Source organism: Pseudogymnoascus verrucosus (assembly GCF_001662655.1).
Source record: "Pseudogymnoascus verrucosus strain UAMH 10579 unplaced genomic scaffold scaffold_92, whole genome shotgun sequence".
NCBI lineage: Eukaryota > Fungi > Ascomycota > Leotiomycetes > Thelebolales > Thelebolaceae > Pseudogymnoascus > Pseudogymnoascus verrucosus.
This window is the reverse complement of record NW_017263743.1, coordinates 1-23,280: the sequence shown is the minus strand read 5'-3', so window position 1 is coordinate 23,280 and position 23,280 is coordinate 1. Positions and strand designations below refer to the sequence as shown.

Sequence of the window (23,280 nt, the reverse complement as noted above, 5' to 3'; positions counted from 1 at the left end):
TTGGCGATACCAAGTATCACAGTAATATTCAGGTCATTGAAAGCTTCACTTTTCCTATTCTACAATTCTGTCTACGTCCTTACCCCGCTTCTTGGCTATCTTGGCAACTACTCGAGTACTACTCGAGTACTACTCGAGTAGTACTCGAGTAGTTCAGATTTCTTCGAGTCGAGTACTACTCGAGTAATTACTCGAGTAGTACTCGCAACGAGTAGTACTCGGGCAACACTGCTGAATCTTCAAATGGTGTTTTATGGTGCATTTTGTAAGATGTTTTTTATATATCTTCGACTAAAAATTATATGATTTCCTTAAACAGCTAATATCATAAATGGGCCTCTTTTTAATTCGAAAATCATAAATAGGCCTCTTTTTATATATAATATCATAAGTAGGCCTCTTTTTAATACAATATCAGGAATAGGCCTCTTTTTTTCTTATCGCGCACGTGCCTAATTATTCTGCCAGTTATATGACTAAGCATTAGCTGACTTTGATTTCCTGCTCTAATTGAAGTTACAAATTTAATTTACATAGCAGACGACTAAGGGTATTATAATGTCCTAGCTATTCCTATGCTCCTAGACTCTCAGACTCCTAATCCTCTATAAGTTTATCATTTCAATCTTCCTAGATATTCATATCTAGTTATATGCAGGCGTATGCGATGGACAAGCTGCATGTCCTTTGCCTAGATGGTGACACGCTTAGCGTAAATAGCGGCTAGGTTAGTCACTAGATTGATTACTATAATGTTTACTATACCTTAAATTCATAGTGTAGTATATCTTCCTCCCCTTCTTCTTAGTCTTTAACAGTCTTGCATTTCAAGACAAATCTCATTAGCTTTAAGGTCTTAGTCTAGTACGATTGCCCGTTGTCTTTAAAAGCAGCTGTAATAGATAGCTTAGTGTAAGGCGGTCCTTACGTGATAGCACGTAAGGTGCTACGCCGAAGGTAGCCCTACGGTAGAGCTGTCATTCAGGTATAGCCCGGTTATTAGGGTTCACGGTATAGGAAGATATATTAGGGGCTAGAGCCTTAGGGGAGGACTCTAGTTAATAGTCGCTGTATCTACGTAGACCTATTGTGCTTACTGAATACGATACCCATCCTGCCTCCTAACCTAGTTCCCTAGACTCCTGTGAGACCCTAGGCTTACGCTTTACACTTAGCTTCTTTTATTAAAGGGAAAACATCGCCTATTACTAGAGTAGACATTATACGAGTAAGGATATAGTAATATACGGCTAGGAATACTAAAATATAAAATGTAAATAGAGGCAGTTAGAGTTTTCACTCGCGTAATATGTTGTAGGCGGTGAGCGATAAGAAAAAAAGAGGCCCATTCCTGATATTGTATTAAAAAGAGGCCTACTTATGATATTATATATAAAAAGAGGCCTATTTATGATTTTCGAATTAAAAAGAGGCCCATTTATGATATTAGCTGTTCCTTAAAATACCCACGTAAATATTAAATATATATAATGTGATATTCTGCTATATAAATTTGCTGTAAATACATAAATACGAATGAATTCATTCACGTCGTGATATAATTTGAGTTAATTTTGTTAATTTTATAGGTTCGAGCAACTGTTTGAGCTACTACGTAAACTCACGGCAAACGGAGGCCATACACAGTAACCAAAATATACGAGGGCGTTCGTTAAATATACTTCTATACACCCTCGTATATTTTGATTAGTATATATGGCATCCCTCCGCCGTGAGTTTCCATATTCTAAAACGCCAGGAGACTTGCCTCACAATTTTTGAATATCCCCCCCAAACCACCCTGCCTGTGATCATTAACCTCTTTCTCTCGTGTATATACTGCTCCCACCAGAACGCCGTCCCCCGCCTTCAATCTACAGCCAATGCAACCCGCCGTAGCTAAACAGACCTAGTCTATAATATGCATCCCTCCCAACCTCCACCTATTTTGCAGCTCCCTTCTCCTTCTCCACCTCATCTGCCCAGTTGCTCCCGCTCAGACCGCCGCCAAGAGGTAGCTTATCAAGTGCCGCATCCGCAGCCTTTGCCGGTGCTTCAACTGCCGGTGCCTGAGCTGGCGCTGCAGCGGCTGGGAGAGCAGGGAATTCATCTGCAGCTGGCGTGGCAGTTGTTTGGCCACGAGGCCCAGCCCCGCCGCCACCACCACGTCCACGACCTCCTCGTCCACCGCGACCACCCCGTCCCCCGCGCTCGCCAAACTCCGGACTCGAAGCCGGTGCATTGCTATCCTGCCACAACCCACTGCGCTGTCCCCCATCATCCCTAGCCCTCACCCCCCCATGTGCGCCGCGAGTATACTGACTGCTATTCCCCCTTGACCGCCCATCCACAATATCCGCCTCCGTCTTCTCGCTATCCCACTCCCTCCCGCCCTGCGCCTTGATCTTCCGCTCCCGGTTCTTCGCACGCTCCATATCCATCTGCCTCACGCTACGACGCTCCTCCAGCCGCTTCGCAGCAGCCTGCTCTTCGCGCTTCAGGTACGCTGCCTCGTCCTGCTCTGCCCGCGCGTGCGCCTGGGTCTTCGCGGCGTTCTTGACTTGCATGCTCGCCATCAGCGCCGTGAGTTCAGCCTCCGTGCGTTTCTGCGGCTTCGCGGGGCCAGTGGCCGAGCGGTCGCCGCGAACAGAGGTGACGCGGCTTGCCAGAGCTGGTTGAGTCGGTGCAGCGGCGCCGCCAGCAGCGGCGACGGTGGCTGGGTCGAAGGCAGGTGTGGGTGCTGGGGGTGGTGTCGGAGCAGGGGGCGGGGGGCTGGCGAGAGCGCGTTGCTGAGCTGGTGCGCGAGGTGTTTGTGGTGCGCTTGCGCCGCGGTGATTGCCGCCACCACGGCGGGCATTGTTGCGAGGGCGGAATTGTTGAGGTGGGGGTTGAGGGGTAGCCTCTGCCTCCTGCTGGCTGGTGTGGGCGGCGATGTTCTCAGCTGAGAGCACGGCAGGAGTAGGGAGGTACTGCGGGGCCTCGGGGGGGTCGATTTCGTCTGAGAAAAGGTCGTCAGCCCCTCGGCTCTGGGCAAAGTCGTCCTCCATGTCGACGGGGTAAGATCTGCTCCGATCGCCTCCACGGACGGACGTGTTGCGCTTGAAACACCGGCTGTTTGCACCTGATGTAACTTGGTTGAGCCTGGCGTGCGTACGTGTGTGCTGTGTGTGTGTGTGTGCCTGTGTGTGTATGTGCGCGCTGGTTGTTGATTGCTAGACAATAACAAAGGCGTCTATTGGACTATTGGGTGGACTTGGTACGGATACGACAGCAATCACGATAGCGCTTAGGTCTTCATTTCTGCCGCCGGACCCCGCCAACGCCGGGAACAAACACGGAAATCCAGTCAACAAACCACCCTTGTACCCATCCGGACATTGGGCTGCCGACTCTACAAATCCAGAAATTGAGCTCCGCCGAACTGCATTACGACTGCATTGCTGCTGCATCACTGCTGCATCACTGTAGCGTCCTGCACCAGTCCTGCACCACCTTGCACACACAGGGACGTTGCATCCTTTTCCGTGGTGGTGACACTCACCCTCTGCGCCCCTCTTCTCTTGCTATGCCTGCCCAGCTCCCCTCACCCCCTCAACCCCCTCCCCCCTCTTCCCCCCCCATTTGCACCGCCCTTACCCATCCACGTCGACTATCCACGTCTGCTCCGCCAAGAGCACTCACGGTCCTGCCCGCCCACACAGGCACGCAGCTGAGCTGGCCCCCCCACCAGCCCACGTTTCGGGTCCCCCGCCGCAGGGCCGCCCCGGCCGCCTCGCGACCTTCTGGTGTGCCCCCCCCCACCCCCCATCCCCAAAACGCGTCCCACCAATGGCTGGCCACCGACTCACATTCGCGGGGCTGCACTCACACCTTAATCGGCGCACAGTGCTCTGGGAGCTGACGATTGGCTGCGCGCCCACAGCCATCGCGAGTGCGCTTGCGTTCACATGATTGGCATCGGTCCCAATGATCAGGTTGGGAGCTTCGAGGTGAATTTTGACGTCGCAGCTTGCTTGTGTGCAGCGCGGGATATGGATTTTAGAGAAGGGAGGCTTTTACGGCATTCAGATTGAACTTTGTTATGGTTTTCTGCAAGGCTCGGGGGCCTGGGAAGGGGTCGCCAGTTTCGCCGCTTGGTCAAAAGGCGGTCTTGTTTACCACAATATGCGACGCCTAATGAGAAACAGGCGGAAAAGGGCGCTCGGATACCCAGCAATTCCGCGTAAACATGGTCACCAGTGAGGCAATAATAATAAGATCCAACATTTCGCTTCACTAGCTATACTAATTGGCGACTCAGCCCTCCTGAGACATGCATTGAGACGGGGGGAGAGGCTGCCTAAACAATTTGTGATGAACCTCCCTTGCCGACATGTAGTCCGCCTCGCATCTTGATATTGACCGCTGATCAGTCCCACCATTGAATCCCCCATGATGGCGCCAGGTTCACTCAGCTCTATCGAATGCAGATATCCCTCAAAGACTATCCATTGGGATCAATTTTTGTAAACGAAGTTGTAATACAGCCGCAGCTAGAACGGTAGAGTGGGATGCAAACGAGGAGGTGAGCAAGGACCACGGGACCGGTAAGTGATAGACGATGATAGAGAATCATCCAGATTCCTATAGTGGCGATATGCTCTAGCGTCCGGGGGAAATGAAAAGAAGAACAACCAGACTGAGCTCGCCACGTTGCAAACTCCTCCTCAACCCCGCCCCAGACTTACATGGTAGTCATGGCCTACCCCCCAGGCCATGACGAGAGAGGCATTTATCCCGTGTGCTTTACCAAGAGGGATTATCAATCTCGTGTTGGTTGCACATGGAACGGACGGAACGAGCATCCTCCCCCCCCGCAAAGTTGACAACACATAATATCAACGGATGCCTATATTTTGTCAATGGTTGGAATATCACAAGGGTAGGGCCGAGGATTAACGGATTGACATCTTGCAGTGCGCTTGGCCTGCAGCAAGGTGGTTGCATGAACGCGGCCGGCCAGGCGGGTGGCCCAAAAGGAGGACAAAAAAGTTGATTTTTCTTTGCCACCGGGAGATCCCATGACTTTGACTTGAGACGCAATGGACCACAGAGGAAGTGATCCAAGGCTCGTGTCTTTGATGCACGAATCGGCAGAAAAGCACATAGCTTCGACGCAGATCAAAGCTCCATAGTAGTTCTTTGGGCCGTCATGGAGTGGCGATGCCAGCCACCCTTCCAAAACTTGTTTTTCTCAATTGAGTGTAGGATGCTGGATTCTGTTTCTCAGTGTGACCATTCCAAGACAAGTAAAAGGAGGCTATCAAGGCTGAGGCCAGGCCTCGTATGGCCTTGGCATATATGGTGATCCATTGCCGTTCGGGTTCCCACCAGTGATCGACAAGATCTGAACGCGGCAGGGTATAAGCGTGTCAGAGGCGTCGGACAACAAAGCAATAACGTGATTGTATAGCAGATATCACTGCATATGCAACTCAACAGAGGCAAGGGTGAAGCCTCAAATGCCTCGTCGGCTGAGATAGACGGGAACAGGGTTGGGCGAGTCCATCGACGATCGGTGAAGTGATATCGCCGTGCATTGGCCAATAGCCGAAATAAAGGGGCCTCAGATGAGAGTCGTCAACTCAAAAGTCGAGTGGCGGGCAGGCAGATGTTCAAATCGGTTGGTGAACGAGGAGTTTGTGGAATTGGGCCTCCCGTTGGAGGCCTCACATGGGTATCGAGCGGGTCTTCTCCGGAGATGTGGTGGCCGCATCATTTGCCAATCTAGCACCTCGACGTGTTGAACAAGGGTAAGACAATTCTGAGAAGTTGTCAGTGGTCGGAGAATCACAAATCAAAACACTGTCGTGTTCTCAAAGCCGTGCCAGTATGAACGAGTTTGTGTATAAATACCTGGCTTCTTTGCTCCTCAAAAGCTCTTCATTCTTCAGTCTTCAGTCTTCAGTCTTCTCACTTCGACATCGAACAATCTTTCAACCTAAACACCAGATATCCCTGAGAGTCTTCAAAGAACTTCAAAGTTCTCATCTTCGAAACACCACCTTGCACTTCAGCCTTAACAGCAACACCAAGTAGGTAGCTGTCCGAACTCCTTACTCCTCCTGCCGCACATACTGACGTTTCAATCGCAGTTCCACCATCTCAAAATGTGCTTCTTTGACCAAACCCTTTACCGCTGCGGCGACTACAAGTGGGGCACCTTCCGCCAGCACTGCGCCAAGGAGTACCGCACCGGTGAGACCTGCGGTATGAAGCTCGTCATGAACTGCAACGAGGACCGCTCCAAGAACTGCCGAATCTGTGACAAGATCGCAACCAAATTGAGCCGCCGCCAGAAGGAGGTTGACCGCATCAAGCGATGGAAGAGCGAGCGAAACCGCAAGGCCTCCATCGAGGCCTCCGAGGACATCATCAGCGACCTGGATCGCGAGATCTATAACCTCGAGGAGGAACGATTGGATAGGAGGAACCGCTTGTGATGAGAATTGTGAGTACACATTCCCCCTCCCCGCGCTGGGATCAGCAGCTAACCGAAGGCCCAGGGAGAGAGGATGACAAAAATTACTTTCTGTTTTGTATTGTTCTTGTTTTTTGGTTTTTGGGGCTCCATCACTCGTTTCAGGAATAGTTGGCGCTGGGAAGGTGAACACAGGCAGATTGGGCGAAACACACACGCGCCGAACCACGGAAACATCTCCTTGGCCGGGTCTGCGGAGGGCTCTTTCCTTGTTGAATAATGAAATTTAAATAATGAATGACGAATGAAATCACATGAATTTACCATAAACTCTCACCGCTCGATGCTCCCCATAGTGAAACAGCCAGGCGAGGAACCGGAGAGAAAGATAGAACCGTGTGACTTCAACTTCCCCATCCCGATAACCGATAGACTCACAGCGCCTAGAGGGAGGCTCCGCGGGTATGGCTGAGTGGTGAAACAACGGATAGGGTGTGAGGCGCTTGTTCAGTCTGAACATGGCTCTTGTCACCCGGAAAGGCCAGGTCTGGTTGGAGGGAGCTGTGGCGGGGTAAGGGATTCCCATCCAGCGTTACACATGAGATAGAGACACGGAAGAAAGATAGGTAGATGGTTGTTTTGGTATCTATAGTAGTTATTTACCGGTGTTGTTGATCGATGGATCGATGTTGTGACGAAAGCGGGGAAATATTTGGGCGCTTATTCTATTTGTTGTCGTTGGCGACTTTAGGAACGTGGATCGCAACAGTAAGCGAGGCTGAGCTGACGACGAAGGATCACTCTTCCGCCCATCTCCATAACCCTGCCATTCCTTTCGCGTCAATACTCCACTTCTAACAATATCTTTTGCTGTCTTTTATATTGAGCGTTTCACGGCTGTTACTTATTGCTCCTTCTTTTCTGCTCACAGCGATCCTGACCACGACAGTTTATTTGAGCCATCCCTTGTTTACGCAGTTATGGCTCTAACGTCTCATCTGCCCCGGATCAAAACCGGCCTTCATGGCGCCCAGGCCCTCTTCACCTTGGTCGCCCTCTGTATCACGATCACATACATGACCAAGCGTTCACGAAATGGCGGTCCCATTCAGTGGTACATTGCTTTGGTATGTTGAAATCTTGGTGTTGCCTTGCCTCGTATAGAACTAACAAACAAACAGTGCTTTTTGTCCATTCCACCGATGATTTACAACAGCATGACACTTCTTTTTGCTCGCTCACGCAGCTGGGGCAACGCATACGTATTCGCCGGACTCGATGTATTATATGCTATCCTATGGCTCTCAGCTTTCGCATCCGTCGCTGCCTGGAACAGCAACGGATACTGTTTCGGCGCATGCAACTTTTCAAAGGCCATGGTTGGCTTTGGGTTTTTCATATTGTACGTGTCCTACACCTACACCAGGGAGCGGGATTTCTTGCTAACCATCGCCATGTAGTGCTCTCTGGGCTCTCACATCAGCCATCTCCGTCTACGGCGCAATCTACTACCGCAACCACGGCTCCCTGCCCGGCGCGCGGATACCAAACAACGCAGCAATGATCGACCCCGACCGCGAGGCTTTCTCCACTTTGCCACACGACGACGAATATGCCCCCGTCCACGGCAATGACAAGGACGAGCTAGACCGCCTAGGTCGCTTTGATTCCGAACTCCCAGGCAGCAGCAGCAGCCACCCCTTCGAGCCCGCGAGCTACGATAACGCCTACGCGAGGCCTGGCGCTGACGACGAACACGAATCACCCTATTCTGGAGGGTATAAGCCCAGTACCGTGGGGCCAGACACGGATACCAGCTATGGGGGCGCGGCTGGGGGAAGGGCGCAGTTTCCCAATGCCCCGTACTAAAAGGGTTTAGCGGCATGTATCATGACTATTTTTAGAACAACGTGTTAGCGTTTTGTGTTTTGCTTATATGATATCCAGCTGCTAGGACTACCCTCGCAGTTTTCTCTACGTCATATCTCGAGAGTTCATGTACATATATAGAATTGTAGACTACTTGGAGTTTTATGATGTTTATATACTTTTCTATTTCAAATCAGTTTTTATGTCAAATATATTGACACGGTGTAAGACCAGCGACATGTCATCTTCAGCCCCAAACAAGTGACTGGTCCATAGTTGTCGTAAGCTGGCAAATCTGTCAAGCCGACATAAATCAACACCAATCACGCCTCATCATCGAAATCAATAAAACAGACATTGGAAATGTTGTACCTGGGCCAATAATAAATAGTTGATGCTGTCTAGCTATGCCTGGAATTTACCCAATAGCAAAAAATTATCTTTTTCCCACATATGCGACAAACCGTACATATATGCGGGGGTATCATCGAAAGGCATATAAACTCCCTGCGCCGATGCTTTACTGTTTTTGTACAAAGTTGAAACGAAACCCCCCAAGTGTAGGACGTAGCCTATTTTGCCCCGCGCTACATATCCGCGAACCCTCCCAGCAACGGCCCTACGTCCGGCTTGGTGATTCCTAGGCTCTTCCCGGATAGCTCGTCGTCTTCATCATCGGATAGCCAGTCGGCATCTTTGCCGTCGGCTGTTGGAGGTCTGGAGGTGTCCACATAGGGGTCGTCCATGGGTGGCTTTCCGAGAAGGTCGTTGTAGGTGACGAATCTCGCTGCTTGGGAGGCGTAGGTTGTGGCTGGTGGGCGCTGTTGGTTCTGAGGAGCCATCGCGAAAATGTCGACGAGGTGACTGAGGTTTAATTAGCACGGTGTAATTAATGATTTGATCTGAACAATGAATAACATACTTGGAAGTCTCTGCTACAATATTCTGCAGAGCCTCACTTTCACGTTGCACATCCTGCGGATCGGCCTGTGTTGTAACCACGTTTTGGTCGGTGAAGCTTCCGTAGTTGTTTGCCAGGGGATCATCAAAGATCAATCTTGACGTATCATCCTAAAACACCAGTATGATTAGTCTCTGTCTTGACTCAAATGGGTTGTGAGGCCTGTAACACATACCTCTTCAGAACCACGGTCGCGACCCAGACAGGACGAACATATCCCCATTGCGGCCTAAAGAAGGGGGATCCCTTCAATGCACAGAACTATTGACAGTGCATGAACTCGCCAGAAGAAGACCTCGCTGAGTGAGGTGTTGGAAAGAATATCAGCCGACGACGGCTCGAGGCATAGGGCTGAAACGGAATTTGAGATGTTGATAGACTGAAGTCGTCCGGGGGGGTTGGGGTGGGCGGTGAAAGAATTCTGCCGCCGGGGTCCACTGATGTCGTCGACATTCAAGGCACGTGGAAGTAAGCTCGATTCATGGAACATCACTCGAACAGAAGAACATGAAATATTTCATGAAGTATCGACTTACAGATTTTTAGACCTGCTATCATGGAAGAATCCTTATAAATTGAAAACGCTCTTTGAAGGCGGTTTGGTAGACATTATAGCAAACATTGTGTGTTGGAAGGTTTGTGATGCACAACTGTACGACCTGGGGCTTTCCTTCACAGCATTTTGTTCTGAGATATCAAACTTTTACTCATCCATAATCTGAGCTTCCCCATGGGGCAGCTCGGTGATAAATAACTGGCTGGCCGGAGCCGCCAATATACAACAGCAGCAAGTTTGGTTCACACAGCAATATATCGGCAACAACGGACACCGAACAACAGCATCGCGCGGCAAACATTTCAGTGTTTCCCAACCAACCAAGCGATCAGCATTGAGTACGAGAGATCACCAGGGACGGCGTGATGCCATTATGGCCTGTCCGCCGGCGTGGCATTGTTCGGCTGTTGCGATTACGAGATGTGGATAACCTTTAAACGGTTTCGATCTGCAGTTTATGCAGCAATACGAGGTTTCCCCATCACAAGAGTCCGAGGCTAAATGACATGGTATTCTATATTCGTGTGTCGTCATTGCTTATGAGAATGTTAATAGAGGCGTAAAATAGGTTCTATTAATGGAAATAGTGATTACAAACTGGAGCGGGAAGCTGTGACGAAAGAAGCTGATACCATGGAACACAATGAAAAATCGTTCATCATACCGGAGTCGCAGTATAGAACAATGAGTAATCTTACAGTATAACCTTGTTACGCGACGTGCGGGAGGCTTGTTTAACGTCGTATCCACCCTTTGCTCATCCAGGGTTCCATGCTCCGCGATTAAGGCTGAAAGGAGGTTATTCAGTGATGATCACAAACATCCTAATCCTGGAACATAGCCAATGTATGCATAAACACCCCGTCCCATAACCTATTCCTGATATCCGCACTCGTACCGCCTGTTTCCTTAATTTCAAGCGGCCCAACCCAGGTCTTTTGTTCCACACGTAGGTCCGGTAGGCTGGCATATCCATTTCCCCACGTCGCATTGGACCCGCCCTCCTAGACGTCGTCACTGTGGACCTTGCTTGATCAATATATATAAATCCTGTTCAGCGCCCTCCTCTGCCCCTTCTCTCTCCTTACCTTCTCAAGCTCTCCTAACTTGCAACAACTACAAGATGCGTTTCTCCACCTCCGCTGCCGTCGTCGGCGCCGTCCTCTCGTCGCAGGTCTCTGCTCAGGACCCAATCACCGCCTTCACCCTCAAGGCGTGGAACCCATCCTCCACCCTCCAAGGCGAAGACGTCAACGCCGCAGGCTTCGGATTTTACCTCGGTCTTGATGGCCCCGCCACATACTGCCCCGTCATCCCTAACCTCACTTGCCCTGCCGCAAACGAGACAGTAGTGTACAAGGGAGGAATGTCCCTGTCGTAAGTGACCGCCGCCTTCTCATGGCAGAAACAGAGACTGATTAGTTTGTAGCGTCATTGTCCCAGGTGGCCAGCAGACCTTCGTTGACGTCTCGGGAGCCGTTAGCTACACCCAAGCTCACTCAGCCTCCATCCCGGCCGGAGCATACATCGGTGGCTTCACTACCTACACCACCCTTGATGGCAACGGAGTCAACCAGACCATCGTCAGCTGGGAGACTCCCGGACACCCAACTTTTGGTACGTAGCGTCGAGTTCTTATCACTGCTTCTTTGTGACAGAGAACTAACATTTCCTAGCTGGCCTTGTTGCCTGCCCCAAGGTCTCCGAATATGTTGATGCCACGGCCACTCATCGCATCTACGGACGCACTCCTGGATTCAACCAGACCGATTGCGTTGAGTTGAAGGGCCTCATTGCTGTTGCGCAGCCAAACAACGATGCTGGTGCTTGGCAGTACACTTAAATGTCTCTGTTGACTGATCAGTCAGGTATCTGATATGGATACTAAGAGGCACGGGGTGGAAACGAGGTTAACGAATGCACGTAACGGTGGAGTTGGTTTGATCTGATAGACTTGGCGATCGACTTCATGCTTGATATTGCTTAAAAATGTAATATTAGTTTTAACTCATGCATGGCCGTTGTCTCGTACTGAATCTTGCACATTGAATTGCGTTAATATTGTATTACATTTGTGTTTTATCACCAGACATGGTGAATGACTTAGCGACTGAGTGATTCTGAACCTTACAGTATTCGCTAACGCGGGGTTGCTGTGCAACCCCGCTCAAACAGCTTAATCCGGTCAGCCCGTCATCAACGACTCGTGAGACAGCTCCTCGTCGTCTCATCAACCTTTCTGATAAAACTATCACTTGATACGGTGACATTCGGGCTTTATATAAATAAGATACCAATTATATCCTGCTCTTAACCCGTTTGTTCCGACGACTTCACAACCTCTTGATTGATTCTAATACCGTACCTGTGTGGCTTGCTATCATTGAACCCCGCATTCTCGGAGACGACTGATATAATAACCGCGATATTTGTCTGGAAGTGAGCAGTTATCCTAGAAGAAAGAAAGGCCGGTTTAAAATATTCACCATGTCAAACTCCATGGAATCAGTAGTGATTCCAGAGGCCTCTCATGAGATGCTTGGCCTCGGAGAAGAAAAGAGCCATCCTCCCATCACCAAACCAGACTGGTCCAACCTCAGCGTCCTCCACAAGAACACTCTCCCACCCCGCGGCACATTCCATATCTACCCCAGCGAAAGCGCCGCCGTAACCCGCGACGTCACCAAATCCCGCACCCTCTCCCTCTCCGGCACGTGGAAATTCCACCTCACACCCTCTCCCTTCTCACCCGGCGCTGAAGAATTCCACGCCTTCAATTTCGACATATCAAAATGGTCCGACATCGCCGTTCCCGGGATGTGGCAGCTTCAAGGCCACGGAAAGGGGCCACAGTACACTAACCTGAACTACCCGTGGCCGGTCGACCCGCCGAATGTGCCGTTTGATGAGAATGAGACGGGGCATTATGTGAGGGATTTTGAGGTCCCGAAGAGTTGGATGGAGGAGGGAGAGCAGTTGAGAGTTAGGTTTGAGGGCGTGGATTCGGGGTTTCATGTTTGGGTTAATGGGAGGGAGGTGGGGTATAGTCAGGGGGCGAGGAATCCGAGTGAGTGGGATGTCACGGAGTTTCTGAAGGAGGGGAAGAATAGGATTGCGGTGCGGGTTTATCAGAGATGTGATGGGTCGTATCTCGAGGATCAGGTAGGTGCCTGTGCTCGTGTCTTCTGGGAATGAGGTACTGACACAGTTGTTTAGGACCAATGGTGGTTGAGCGGCATCTTCAGAGATGTGAATCTCTTCGCGTTTCCTAAAGTCCATGTTAAGGACTTCAAGGTTGAGACTATCCTGAAGAATGATTATAAGAACGCAGTTCTATTCCTCCGAGTCGAGCTCAGCGAGCCGGCTGCGATAAAAGTCAAGCTCCTTGATGACGATTTGAAACCTCTCAAAACGGCAGAGCAGACATCACCACTATCCACAGTCTTCTTCGAGATCCCCATGGAGAAACCACACCTCTGGACAGCCGAAACCCCCTACCTGTATAAGCTAGTCATCTCAGTCGGCGAGAAACAAGTGATATCCCAACGCGTCGGTTTCCGCCAAGTAGAAATCAAAGACGGTCTCCTCAAAGTCAATGGCAAACGAATCGTCATCCGCGGCGTCAACAGACACGAGCACCACCCTGACCACGGCCGAGCCGTTCCCTACGATTTCCTCCGCAGAGACCTCCTCATGATGAAGACACACAATATCAATGCCATCCGAACATCCCACTACATCAACGATCCCCGTCTCTACGACTTAGCTGACGAACTTGGCCTCTGGATTCTTGACGAAGCAGACCTAGAATGCCACGGCATGGGAGAGCTGGGAACCGATTTCGCGTCCTGGACGAGCGATAACCCCGAGTGGAAAGATGCGTATGTTGACCGCGCGCGGCAGATGGTGATGCGTGACAAGAACCACCCGAGCATTATCATCTGGTCTCTCGGCAACGAATCCGCGTATGGGAGGAACCACAGATCGATGTATGAGTTTATCAAGTCGTATGATAAGACGAGGCCAGTTCATTACGAAGCTGATTTTAATGCCGAGAGCACGGATGTGTTCAGCAGGATGTATCACAGTGTGGAGCAGCTCATCGAGTTTGTGACGACGAATAAGGAGGCGAAGCCGATGGTATTGTGTGAGTATGTGCATGCAATGGGGAATGGACCGGGGGGGATTAAGGAGTATGTGGATGCATTTTATAAGTATCCCCGTCTACAAGGCGGGTTTGTATGGGAATGGGCAAACCACGTCAGTCATCCTCCCTCCCACTCGTATACTTCGCCCTGAACGCACGGCTAACCTACCCAGGGCCTCCGCACCAAAACCGCAGAGGGCGAGGAATACTACGGCTACGGCGGCGACTTCGGCGACCTCCCCAACGACGGCCACTTCGTCCTCGACGGCCTCCTCTTCTCCGACCACACCCCCACCCCCGGCCTAACCGAGTACAAAAAAGCCATCGAGCCCATCCAAGTCCTCTCCGAAGGCAGCACGCCGCAGAAAATCAAAATCATCAACCGCTATGACTTCGCCACTCTCGATCATTTGAAGTGCGAGTACTCCATCGTCAGTGACGAGATGGCGATGTCGGAGAAGAGGGAGGTGGAGATACCAAGGGGTGTCAAACCGGGGGCAACTGCGGAGGTGGAGATTAAATCCCTCGATTTGATGGGGATACATACAGAGTCATATGTCGAACTCACCTTCACCCTCGCCAAAGCCACCAACTGGGCTCCAGCAGGCTTCGAGCTCGCATTTGGACAAATCCAGATTCACGCCCCCTCTCCCCTCCCTCCCCTCTCCCTCTGCACCCTATCCCTTAAACTATCCCCGCCCTCTTGCCCAACAATAACCACCCTCTCCCCCTCCCTCCTCCAAATCACCACAGCAACAACAACATACACCTTCTCCCCCCCCCTCGGCCAACTCCTCAGCCTCTCACACCCCGGCCACCCACCCCTCCTCACCGCACCTCTAACACCAATCTTCTACCGCGCACCAACAGATAACGACCTCCCCGCCTCCAGGGGGTGGCACGATTCCTTCCTCCACCTCGCGCGCCCCCACCCCGTCTCCTTCAGCACCTCCACCTCCCCCAGCACCTCCACCGCCACCATAACAACAACCACCCGCTTCGCACCCCCCGTCCTCGCATGGTCCATCCTACTCACCACAACGTATACATTCACACCCACGCACCTCCACATCTCCCTCCGTGGCCATCCATCGGGCCCAAAACTCCCCTCGACACTCCCACGCATCGGTCTAGAACTTGGCCTAGCACCACAGTTCGATACCGCGAAATGGTGGGGAAGGGGCCCGGGAGAGGGATACCCGGATACGAAGATGGCGCAGCGGTTTGGGAATTGGGAAGCTGGGGAGGAGGGGTTGTGGACGCGGTATGAGTGGCCGCAGGAGGGAGGGGGGAGGACGGATGTTAGGTGGGTTGAGTTTTCCTCTTCTTCCTCCTCCTCCTCCTCCTCCCCACACGGGGATAACGGGAAAGGGAAGGAAACGGAGAAGGGGGATACACTCAAAGCCACCTTCGGCGCGCAAGACGGCTGCGGGTTCACGGCGAATTGTTTCTCGACGCAGGATTTGGAGGAGTGTACGCATGACTACGAGCTCCAGAAACGGAAGAGGGAGGAGGGGTGGGTGGTGAGATTGGATTGGAGACAGCATGGGATTGGGAGTGGGAGTTGTGGTCCCGGGCCTGCGGAGCAGTATATGTTGCGGACGGGGGATTTCGAGTTTGAGATCGTGCTTGAGTAGTCTTGTTATTCTCGGGTTAGTTCTTCACGGGTTTGCATTTTCACGTACGTCTTGATGGTTCATATGGCAAAAAGTTATAATAAAGAAATCCCATCTATTCATGCACACAAAACTCTAGCTCTTAAAACAAATCCGTCATAGCACCATGGCTGGCATCTCCAACCAACCTCTGATACTTCCCCAACACACCCCTATTAACCTTACTCTTCGGCGCCTTCCACGCCTTCAGCCTCCTCGCAATCTCCTCCTCAGGAACATCCATGCTAAGCGTATTCGTCTTGGCAGAAATAGTCACCATATCGCCATCCTGGACAACCGCGATCGGTCCGCCAACCGCAGCCTCAGGAACAACATGTCCCACGATAAAGCCGTGAGAAGCACCGCTGTAACGTCCATCAGTCACCAAAGCCACATTCGTCAGGCCGGCGCCCATAATCGCCGCCGAAGCCTTCAACTGCTCAGGCATACCCGGCCCGCCCTTAGGTCCCTCATAACGGACAATAATAACAATGTTATCACCCCTCGGAATCGCGCCCGCATTAAGTGCCGCATCAAGCTGGTGCTCCTTATCAAACACCCTAGCAGCACCAGTGAATTCCAAACCCTCCTTGCCAGTAATCTTGGCAACGGCGCCGCCGGGGGCGATGTTACCGCGCAGGATCTGGAGATGGCCGGAGGACTTGATGGGGTTGTCGAGGGGGCGGATGATGACCTGGTCTTGGGGGAGGGAGGGGAAGGAGACGAGGTTCTCGGCGAGGGTCTTGCCGGTGACGGTGGGGATGGAGCCGTTGATCAGGCCGGCGGCGATGAGGTACTTGAGGACGGAGGGGGTGCCGCCGATGTCGTAGAGGTCCTCCATGTAGTACTCGCCTGAAGGTGCGAGGTTGGCGAGGAAGGGAATCTTGTCGGAGACGCGCTGGATGTCGTCGATGGTCAATTCCACCTCGGCAGTGCGTGCCATGGCGAGGAAGTGAAGGACGCCGTTTGTGGAGCCTCCGAGCGCCATGGTGAGGACGAGTGCGTTCTCGAAGGACTCTTTGGTGAGAAGCTTGCGGGGAGTGATGTTCTGCTCCATGCAGATCTTGATTGTCTCGGCCGCCTTCTCGCACTCGCGCATCTTGGCGGGGGACTCGGCGGGGTTGGAGGAGGAGCCGGGGAGACAGAGTCCCATGGCTTCGATGGCGGTGGACATAGTGTTAGCGGTGTACATGCCTCCGCAGCCACCAGCGCCGGGGCAGGCGTGCTGCTCGATGTCATCCATTACGTCTGAGGGGGTGCGGCCTTCGGTGCCAGGGTCGACGGCGGCGTGGAGCTTGTCGTAGGTGAATGCACCGGAGGCTTCGTAGCAGGTGCTGATGTTAATGGGCTTGTTGAGGAGCTTGGAGAAGCCCTTCTTGATGGTTCCGCCGTAGATCATTAGGAAGGGGCGGTTGTGGCGCGCGGCGGCCATAATGACACCGGGCATGTTCTTGTCGCAGCCGGGGATGGAGATGTTGGCGTCGTGGTGCTGAGCGCAGGTTACGGTTTCGATGGAGTCGGCGATGACTTCACGAGTTTGGAGGGAGAAGCGCATTCCTAGGGTTTGTTAGAGGAGAGTTCTTGCGGGCAATGGGGTGGGGTGTGTGGCATACCTTCGCCGCCCATTGTGATAGCATCGGATACACCGATTGTGTTGAACTGCCATGCCAGCATGTCCTGCTTGATCACTGATGCCTTGACAACCTTTCCCAAGTCATGCACTGAAGACAAACTTCGTTAGCCGGGTTCCAAGTTCAATTGAGGTATTAATGCTCACAGTGCATGCTAGGAGGGCTGTTAGCTTCTGAACGTCCGTAAGAGAGGGCAAGGAACACTCACTTGCACGGGTTTCCTTCCCACCACACTGTAGAGATGCCGACATGAGGAGCAGTCTTCATCATCTCTCTATTGGGCACACCGGCTGCGTAAAGCATAGCCTGTGCTCCTGGGAAGTCATGGTCCTTCGTCAAGGTGGCCGACCACCTGTTCAACACCAGCTTTCCATCCCTGAGAGTACCATGGGGAATGGAGGGAAACTCGATATATCTCGGCTCCTCTGGGACATGCTCAGGAGCAGACATGGTGACTATAAAGGGCAGGGAGCGGTCAATGATTCGTAGATATTGAATATGCAGGTCACCTCAAGTGGCAGGCTTGTATATGAACTCTGTGAGCTGTCTGACCAGGATATATGAGCACAAGAAATAAATTTATAAAAGGAGGCTTTCCGGTTGAATTGGTTGAGCTATAATGGGCTATTCTGGGTCTATTCTTGTGTTCAGCCGGAGGAGGGGGAAAGCTCGCAGCAGAAGTTCCAGTAGGAGGCTGTACAATGGCCTGGTGTGCTCCGACGATGCGGGGTTTCCCCCACTATGAGCGACAAATAGTGAACCCCACTACACCCACCTGTCCCGTTCGCTCCTTCTGTTTCCCCGTGTGTAATTCCGAACCCAACGGACGTCATTGGCTGGGAGGTGGGCCGGCATTAAACACGGCATTCGTGTTATACGCCCATTCTCTCGCAGGGAGCAAACTCTTACAGCCTCATAGGATATGATAAACTCAATATAGGGCCTTAGACAGAGAACTCCAGAATACAGTGCAATTCACGTGACTATAATCATGTGATACAAGTCACGTGATGTTTAGCGGGAACATTGGCGCAGCAGCGGACCATAGTGGAGCCCAGCGGAACCCAGCGGAATCCAGCGGACCCAGCGGAACCCCTCTCCCTGTCCCCAACATCCAACTACCCCGCTCCACTGTAAAGAGCAAGTTAACTGAGTAGAGCACCAAACAGGAGATAGTACACATATGATACTTGCCATAGACACTAAATACAGTATCATTTACAAGTATACTCCCGTACCATTCCCAGTAGATCCCATCCACTCGCCCTCCTCAACTTACTCGTTTCTGAGTTTCAGCCTTGCTCTATTACAAGCCTTCCCGACATCCAAGCTAGGCCCGCCTGCCTGCTCGGTTCAAGGTCCCAAACAACTTCTCAGACCTCAAATCCTCCCCCATCAAACACCACAAATCCATCAACCATGGCTTCTTCCTCTCCCTCTCTCCTAGAGCATGCCAAAACGGCCATCCGCGACAGTCGTCCGCCCGTCACCGACGATCTCACATATCTCACCATCGTGCAATCTCACCTGTCGCCCGAGCTTCTACCCGCGCTCAATGACGTACTTCAGGATGTTGAGCTCACCCAGAGAATTGGTTGGGACCTCGTCCACATGCTGCTCCCACTTCCGGGATCCGCGCCGTGCTTGAAGACTGTGGCACGACTGGGAAACCCAAGAGAAGTTATTCTCCAAGTTACCGAAGCGTTGAGGTTACTGGTGCTGGACCAGCCAGAGGAGGAGGAGGATAATGAAGCTACAGAGGATAAGGCTGCCGAGACTGAAGATGTTAAGAGGACCGAAAAGACGGAAGAGGCTGAACCGACTCGCGATGCACTTGTTGCGTCACCAACCCCGGCTGAGACACCAGAGCCAACGGAGGTCGACAAGTTCTGCCTCCTCGTTTCTATGCTGGCCACCCTCCACCCAAGAATTAAGACGAAATACCCCTCGCGCTTCCTTTCTGCCTCCCTGATGGCGATTCTCAGCTCCTACCGCCCGTCAAGTCAGGCCACCCATGCCATCACTGCGTTTGCGCAGACACTCTCGGGGAACAAGAGGCCTCCACTCCCAACGCGCAAGTCGAGTCTCTCGATACAGAACCTTACAATCGCATCAGACGAAAAGGATGAGAAGGCTCCAGACCCGGAGGCAGCAGCAGAAGACCCAAAGGAGGAAGCCATACAGAAGAAGCTCGTGCAGTCGTTTGTCACCCATATTATAGAACTATATGTCAAAGACAACAGCTTGGATTGGTCCGCGCGGCTCCAAGAGCACTTCGCGCCGGACAAGATTGTGCCAGGGAAGAAGAATTTCGGAGAGGCTTTCAGAGAAGACCTGGAGTTGCAGGAGCGTGAGGTTCTCCTCGGGAAACTAGTGGTATGACCCTACATTTACATTCTCCCTTCCTTTCTAACACCTCCAGGCCCTCGCACGCGACGTCGGCCTCAACGGCGTCGACTACCTCTTCAACGCACCCGAGCAAGACCTCCCCACCCCCCCCAACGAACCCGAAGGCGAAGACTTCGCCCCCACCTCCCCCGAGGACGTCCCCCTCTCCCTCACCGGCTGCCTCTTCCTAACCGCCAACGCGATCTTCTCCTCCGTGATGTTCTCCAACACCAACGTCACCCTCCCCGCCCTCTCCATCTTCCCCTCCCTCTCCCTCCTCGTCCAAAAATTCATCGGCACCACCGGCCTCGAAACCTCCGGCACCGAATCCCCCCCCATCCTCGACGCCATCCTCTCCATCGGCCTCTGGCTCGAACACACGGACCACTTCGTCGCCGGCCCACTAGACCCAACAGATTACCTCCAGCTCCTCCAGTCGCTCTCCCTCGTCTCCGCGAACTGCCCTGAGCCCACCCTCCGCCACGCGGCACACATCCTCACCTCGAACATCCTGCACGCACACCCCACAGACCGTCTCCGTTTGAATTTCATCTCCGACACACTCGAGCACTGCCCCTTCGAGCCCCTCCGCGCCTCCGCAGTAGGCTGGCTCAAAGAAGAGCTCGTCCGCGCACACACCCGCAAATCCGACGATCTTTTCGGCACCCCCGCCGCCGTGGCAGCATTACAACCCTACCTCTTCCCGTACGAGAGCATGCTTGACGCCGAGACGGATTCAGAGCTATGGGAGGACTTCCGGCGCACGTTCCCGTTCCATATGGCGGCGCTGAATTTGATCTTCTTTTTGAATTCGGAGGAGTATAAAGGGGTTGTGCCGGAGGGCAGTATGAGTGTGATTGAGGAGATTTATTTGATGCCGCTTAGGACGGCGAGGGGGAGGTTGGAGAAGGCGCTTAAGGAAGGGGGGGAGCTGGAGAAGGTGTTTGGGGAGGAGATGAAGGGGGGGTTGGCAGAGGTGAGGTTGTTGGGGGATAGATTGGATATGTGTCTTGAGCAGCAGGCGTAGTTGTTCGAGGAGGGTTTGGTATGTGGCTACGAATGCAGGTTATAGGATGAGATATGATGGATATGCCGTGATGATGGATGCCTTGCAAAGAGGGAGGCTTGCGTGGGTTTTTCGGATATGGTGGGTGCGCTTTTGGTGCATCTATGGCGTTTTATACTGAGATGATAGTTTTGAGGATAGGGGTTTATTATATCTTTTTTATCTCGTTTTATAAGATGAATATGAGATTTGAAAGGGAGTTGTGCTTCTTATCGGAATAGGCTTGGGATTTTTCGTTATCTAGCTGGTATTCGCGACTGTTGATGGATTGAATAATTCAATTCCAATAAATGCCCTTGTCGCAACTCCTTCATATACAGAATTTGGTTGAACTTTGGGAAAAGGGGGGGGGGCTTATTGTATAAATAAACACTCGAGACGTGTAGGACCCAACCCTGAAAGCTTCAACAAGATCGATCGTTACTCACTCGACCCATTCTACAGCACAGAGGGCCAGTTACTTTCAGCAATCTCGAGACTGAGTTACTTGAGGCTCTATAATATATCAAGAGATTCGGCATCATCGATGCTGATGGTAATAGGGCGCCGTTTGTTTACAATGGGAAATATACCCACACACAGAAGTATACCTTTCCCGGGAAGTGGGGGTTGAAGCTTCCAACCGGTCACCTATCGAAGAGCGGGTGAGGTGGGGAGTGAGGAGTTTCTGTCCTTAGGGGGATGAGAGTTATACCGACGGCAAGAAGGAAACTGACGGCGAGAAAGGAGGTCGACGACAAGAAGGAAACTGACAGCGAGAAAGGGAACCGACAGAGAGAAATGCAGCCGACAGAGAGAAATGCAGCCGACAGCGAGAAGTAAACTCACAGGAGGGTAGCACCAACGCCTCCTAGGTTTGTCCCGCAATGAGACGAGCAGCGAGCGGGCGCTGGCAGGTCGCCCGAAAATGGACAGGGACGTCCCGGTGGCCTTCCGGAGTCTTTGGAGTTGGACATCCCGCGCCTCAGACCGGATATTAAAATCCTGATCTATTATTGTTCATTACGGTTTTTCTTGGGTGGAACAGCGGTGTAAGTAGAACGTCGTCGATATTGGACTTCTGTGGTGTCTGGAATGGCAGGAAGATTGCTATATTATATAGCTGCTCTATATTATAATTTATACGGCTGGCGGGGTTGCGAGAGTATAGAAAGGCGATGGACGTTAAGTAAGTAAATTTGGAGCCTCGACTGGCCAGACGATCTTCGAATTTGCTCACGACTTCGCCTTACTCATTTCATATTCCGATGATAAAACGTGCCACTTTAAAAAATACAATTCCCACCAAACTATTTCCAAATAAGCCTCCCTGACGTCATGCGAGAATATTTATTCGTCCAGCCTCGCGACGCAAACCCACCCCTCCTCCCACCACAAGGCTGAGATTTCGAAGCGAGACAGCGCATCAAACCAACCCCGCCAACAACCCCGCGTTTCTTGCGACGAAGTCCATCCCTTACGCACCCAGCACAAGAGCACCAACAATATGCGGCTCATCAAGCAGAACATCGAGCGCGACGGCTCGGGGACCGTAGTCCTCCTCCCGGAGGAGCCAGAGGATATGGTATATTCCCCCCTTCCACTCCCCACCCCCCCACCACCCCCACCACGACCCTTCCCCCATCCACCCCCTTCCCAAACCACAGTCCCGCAACTAACCTCCCCCCCAGTGGCACGCCTACAACCTCATCTCCCCCCTCGACCTCCTCCGCGCCTCCGCCATCCGCCGCATCACCACCGAATCCGCCACCGGCTCCACCTCCAGCACGCGCGTCCACACCACCCTCGCCATCCGCGTCACCTCTCTCGACTTCGACGCCCAAGCGGGCCAACTCCACGTCTCCGGCCGCGTAGCCGAGGAAAACAAACACGTCAAAGTCGGTGCCTTCCACACGCTGGACCTGGAACTACATCGGAACTTCACCTTGGAGAAAGCTGAGGAGAATGGGGGGTGGGATAGCATCGCGCTTGATGTTGTGAGGGAGGCGGTTCGGGTTGATAAGGAGGGTGCCGTGCCGGCGGTGGTTATGCAGGAGGGACTGGCGAATATTTGCCTGATTACGGAACATCAGACTATTCTGCGGCAGAGGGTTGAGATCGCTATTCCGAAAAAGAGGGCGGGGCGCGCGGGTGATCATGATAAGGGGCTTGAGCGCTTCTTCCACGCTGTGCTGGAGACGTTGGGGCGACATGTGGATATCTCGCAGCCGCGGCCGCTTTTGATCGCTTCACCTGGGTTCACGGCGGCGGGGTTCGTGGAGTACGTGCTTGATGATGCGAGGAGGCGGAATGATAAGGCGGTGTTGGGGAATAAATCCAATTTCGTGGTTGTGCACAGTAGCTCAGGGCATCTACACAGTCTCACTGAGGTGTTGGCTGCGCCGGAGGTGATGGCGAGGTTGGCGGATACGAAGTATGCGAGGGAGACGAGGCTGATGGAGGAGTTTGCGAAGATGCTGAGAAATGAGGATGGGAGGGCTTGGTATGGGAAGGGGGAGGTGGAGAAGGCCGTTGCGAAGGGGGCGGTGGGGGTGGGTGGGGGGGTGT

At 52.4% G+C, this 23,280-nt stretch overlaps 9 protein-coding genes across 9 annotated transcripts; 6 read left to right on the top strand and 3 right to left on the bottom strand.

Moving 5' to 3' along the window:
• Positions 1-1,500: 1,500 nt before the first annotated feature.
• Positions 1,501-3,322, bottom strand: VE01_10635 (uncharacterized protein). Its single transcript, XM_018280028.2, has one exon. It carries the CDS (start codon positions 3,045-3,047, stop codon positions 1,944-1,946), a length of 1,104 nt encoding a protein of 367 aa, XP_018125101.1. The 5' UTR covers positions 3,048-3,322; the 3' UTR covers positions 1,501-1,943.
• Positions 3,323-5,972: 2,650 nt separating this feature from the next.
• Positions 5,973-6,722, top strand: VE01_10634 (uncharacterized protein). Its single transcript, XM_018280027.2, has 3 exons — positions 5,973-6,074; positions 6,135-6,490; positions 6,546-6,722. The coding sequence occupies exon 2, from the start codon at positions 6,150-6,152 to the stop codon at positions 6,480-6,482; it is 333 nt and encodes a 110-aa protein (XP_018125102.1). The 5' UTR covers positions 5,973-6,074; positions 6,135-6,149; the 3' UTR covers positions 6,483-6,490; positions 6,546-6,722.
• Positions 6,723-7,260: 538 nt separating this feature from the next.
• Positions 7,261-8,504, top strand: VE01_10633 (uncharacterized protein). The gene is made up of 3 exons (XM_018280026.2): positions 7,261-7,587; positions 7,642-7,862; positions 7,921-8,504. The coding sequence occupies exons 1-3, from the start codon at positions 7,441-7,443 to the stop codon at positions 8,327-8,329; spliced, it is 777 nt and encodes a 258-aa protein (XP_018125097.1). The 5' UTR covers positions 7,261-7,440; the 3' UTR covers positions 8,330-8,504.
• Positions 8,505-8,916: 412 nt separating this feature from the next.
• VE01_10632 (uncharacterized protein) lies at positions 8,917-9,513 on the bottom strand (the record flags this gene model as incomplete). Its single annotated transcript, XM_018280025.1, has 3 exons — positions 8,917-9,193; positions 9,252-9,400; positions 9,466-9,513. 3 exons carry the CDS (start codon positions 9,511-9,513, stop codon positions 8,917-8,919), a joined length of 474 nt encoding a protein of 157 aa, XP_018125098.1.
• A 1,003-nt stretch (positions 9,514-10,516) lies between these two features.
• On the top strand, positions 10,517-11,996 carry VE01_10631 (uncharacterized protein). The gene is made up of 3 exons (XM_018280024.2): positions 10,517-11,223; positions 11,276-11,463; positions 11,523-11,996. The coding sequence occupies exons 1-3, from the start codon at positions 10,970-10,972 to the stop codon at positions 11,687-11,689; spliced, it is 609 nt and encodes a 202-aa protein (XP_018125099.1). The 5' UTR covers positions 10,517-10,969; the 3' UTR covers positions 11,690-11,996.
• Positions 11,997-12,001: 5 nt separating this feature from the next.
• LAC4_4 (Beta-galactosidase (Lactase)) lies at positions 12,002-15,735 on the top strand. The gene is made up of 3 exons (XM_018280023.2): positions 12,002-13,008; positions 13,063-14,106; positions 14,167-15,735. The coding sequence occupies exons 1-3, from the start codon at positions 12,334-12,336 to the stop codon at positions 15,628-15,630; spliced, it is 3,183 nt and encodes a 1,060-aa protein (XP_018125100.1). The 5' UTR covers positions 12,002-12,333; the 3' UTR covers positions 15,631-15,735.
• On the bottom strand, positions 15,551-18,188 carry VE01_10629 (uncharacterized protein). Its single transcript, XM_018280022.2, has 5 exons — positions 17,488-18,188; positions 17,426-17,433; positions 17,262-17,369; positions 15,679-17,205; positions 15,551-15,621 (listed from the first exon to the last, which is right to left on the bottom strand). The coding sequence occupies exons 1-4, from the start codon at positions 17,727-17,729 to the stop codon at positions 15,752-15,754; spliced, it is 1,812 nt and encodes a 603-aa protein (XP_018125105.1). The 5' UTR covers positions 17,730-18,188; the 3' UTR covers positions 15,551-15,621; positions 15,679-15,751.
• A 396-nt stretch (positions 18,189-18,584) lies between these two features.
• VE01_10628 (uncharacterized protein) lies at positions 18,585-21,112 on the top strand. The gene is made up of 2 exons (XM_018280021.2): positions 18,585-19,655; positions 19,702-21,112. The coding sequence occupies exons 1-2, from the start codon at positions 18,699-18,701 to the stop codon at positions 20,692-20,694; spliced, it is 1,950 nt and encodes a 649-aa protein (XP_018125104.1). The 5' UTR covers positions 18,585-18,698; the 3' UTR covers positions 20,695-21,112.
• Positions 21,113-21,949: 837 nt separating this feature from the next.
• On the top strand, positions 21,950-23,258 carry DOM34 (Translation factor pelota; the record flags this gene model as incomplete). The annotated part of the gene is made up of 2 exons (XM_018280020.2): positions 21,950-22,297; positions 22,404-23,258. Coding segments are annotated over exons 1-2 (933 nt in total), but the record flags the coding sequence as incomplete, so codon positions are not given.
• Positions 23,259-23,280: the final 22 nt, after the last annotated feature.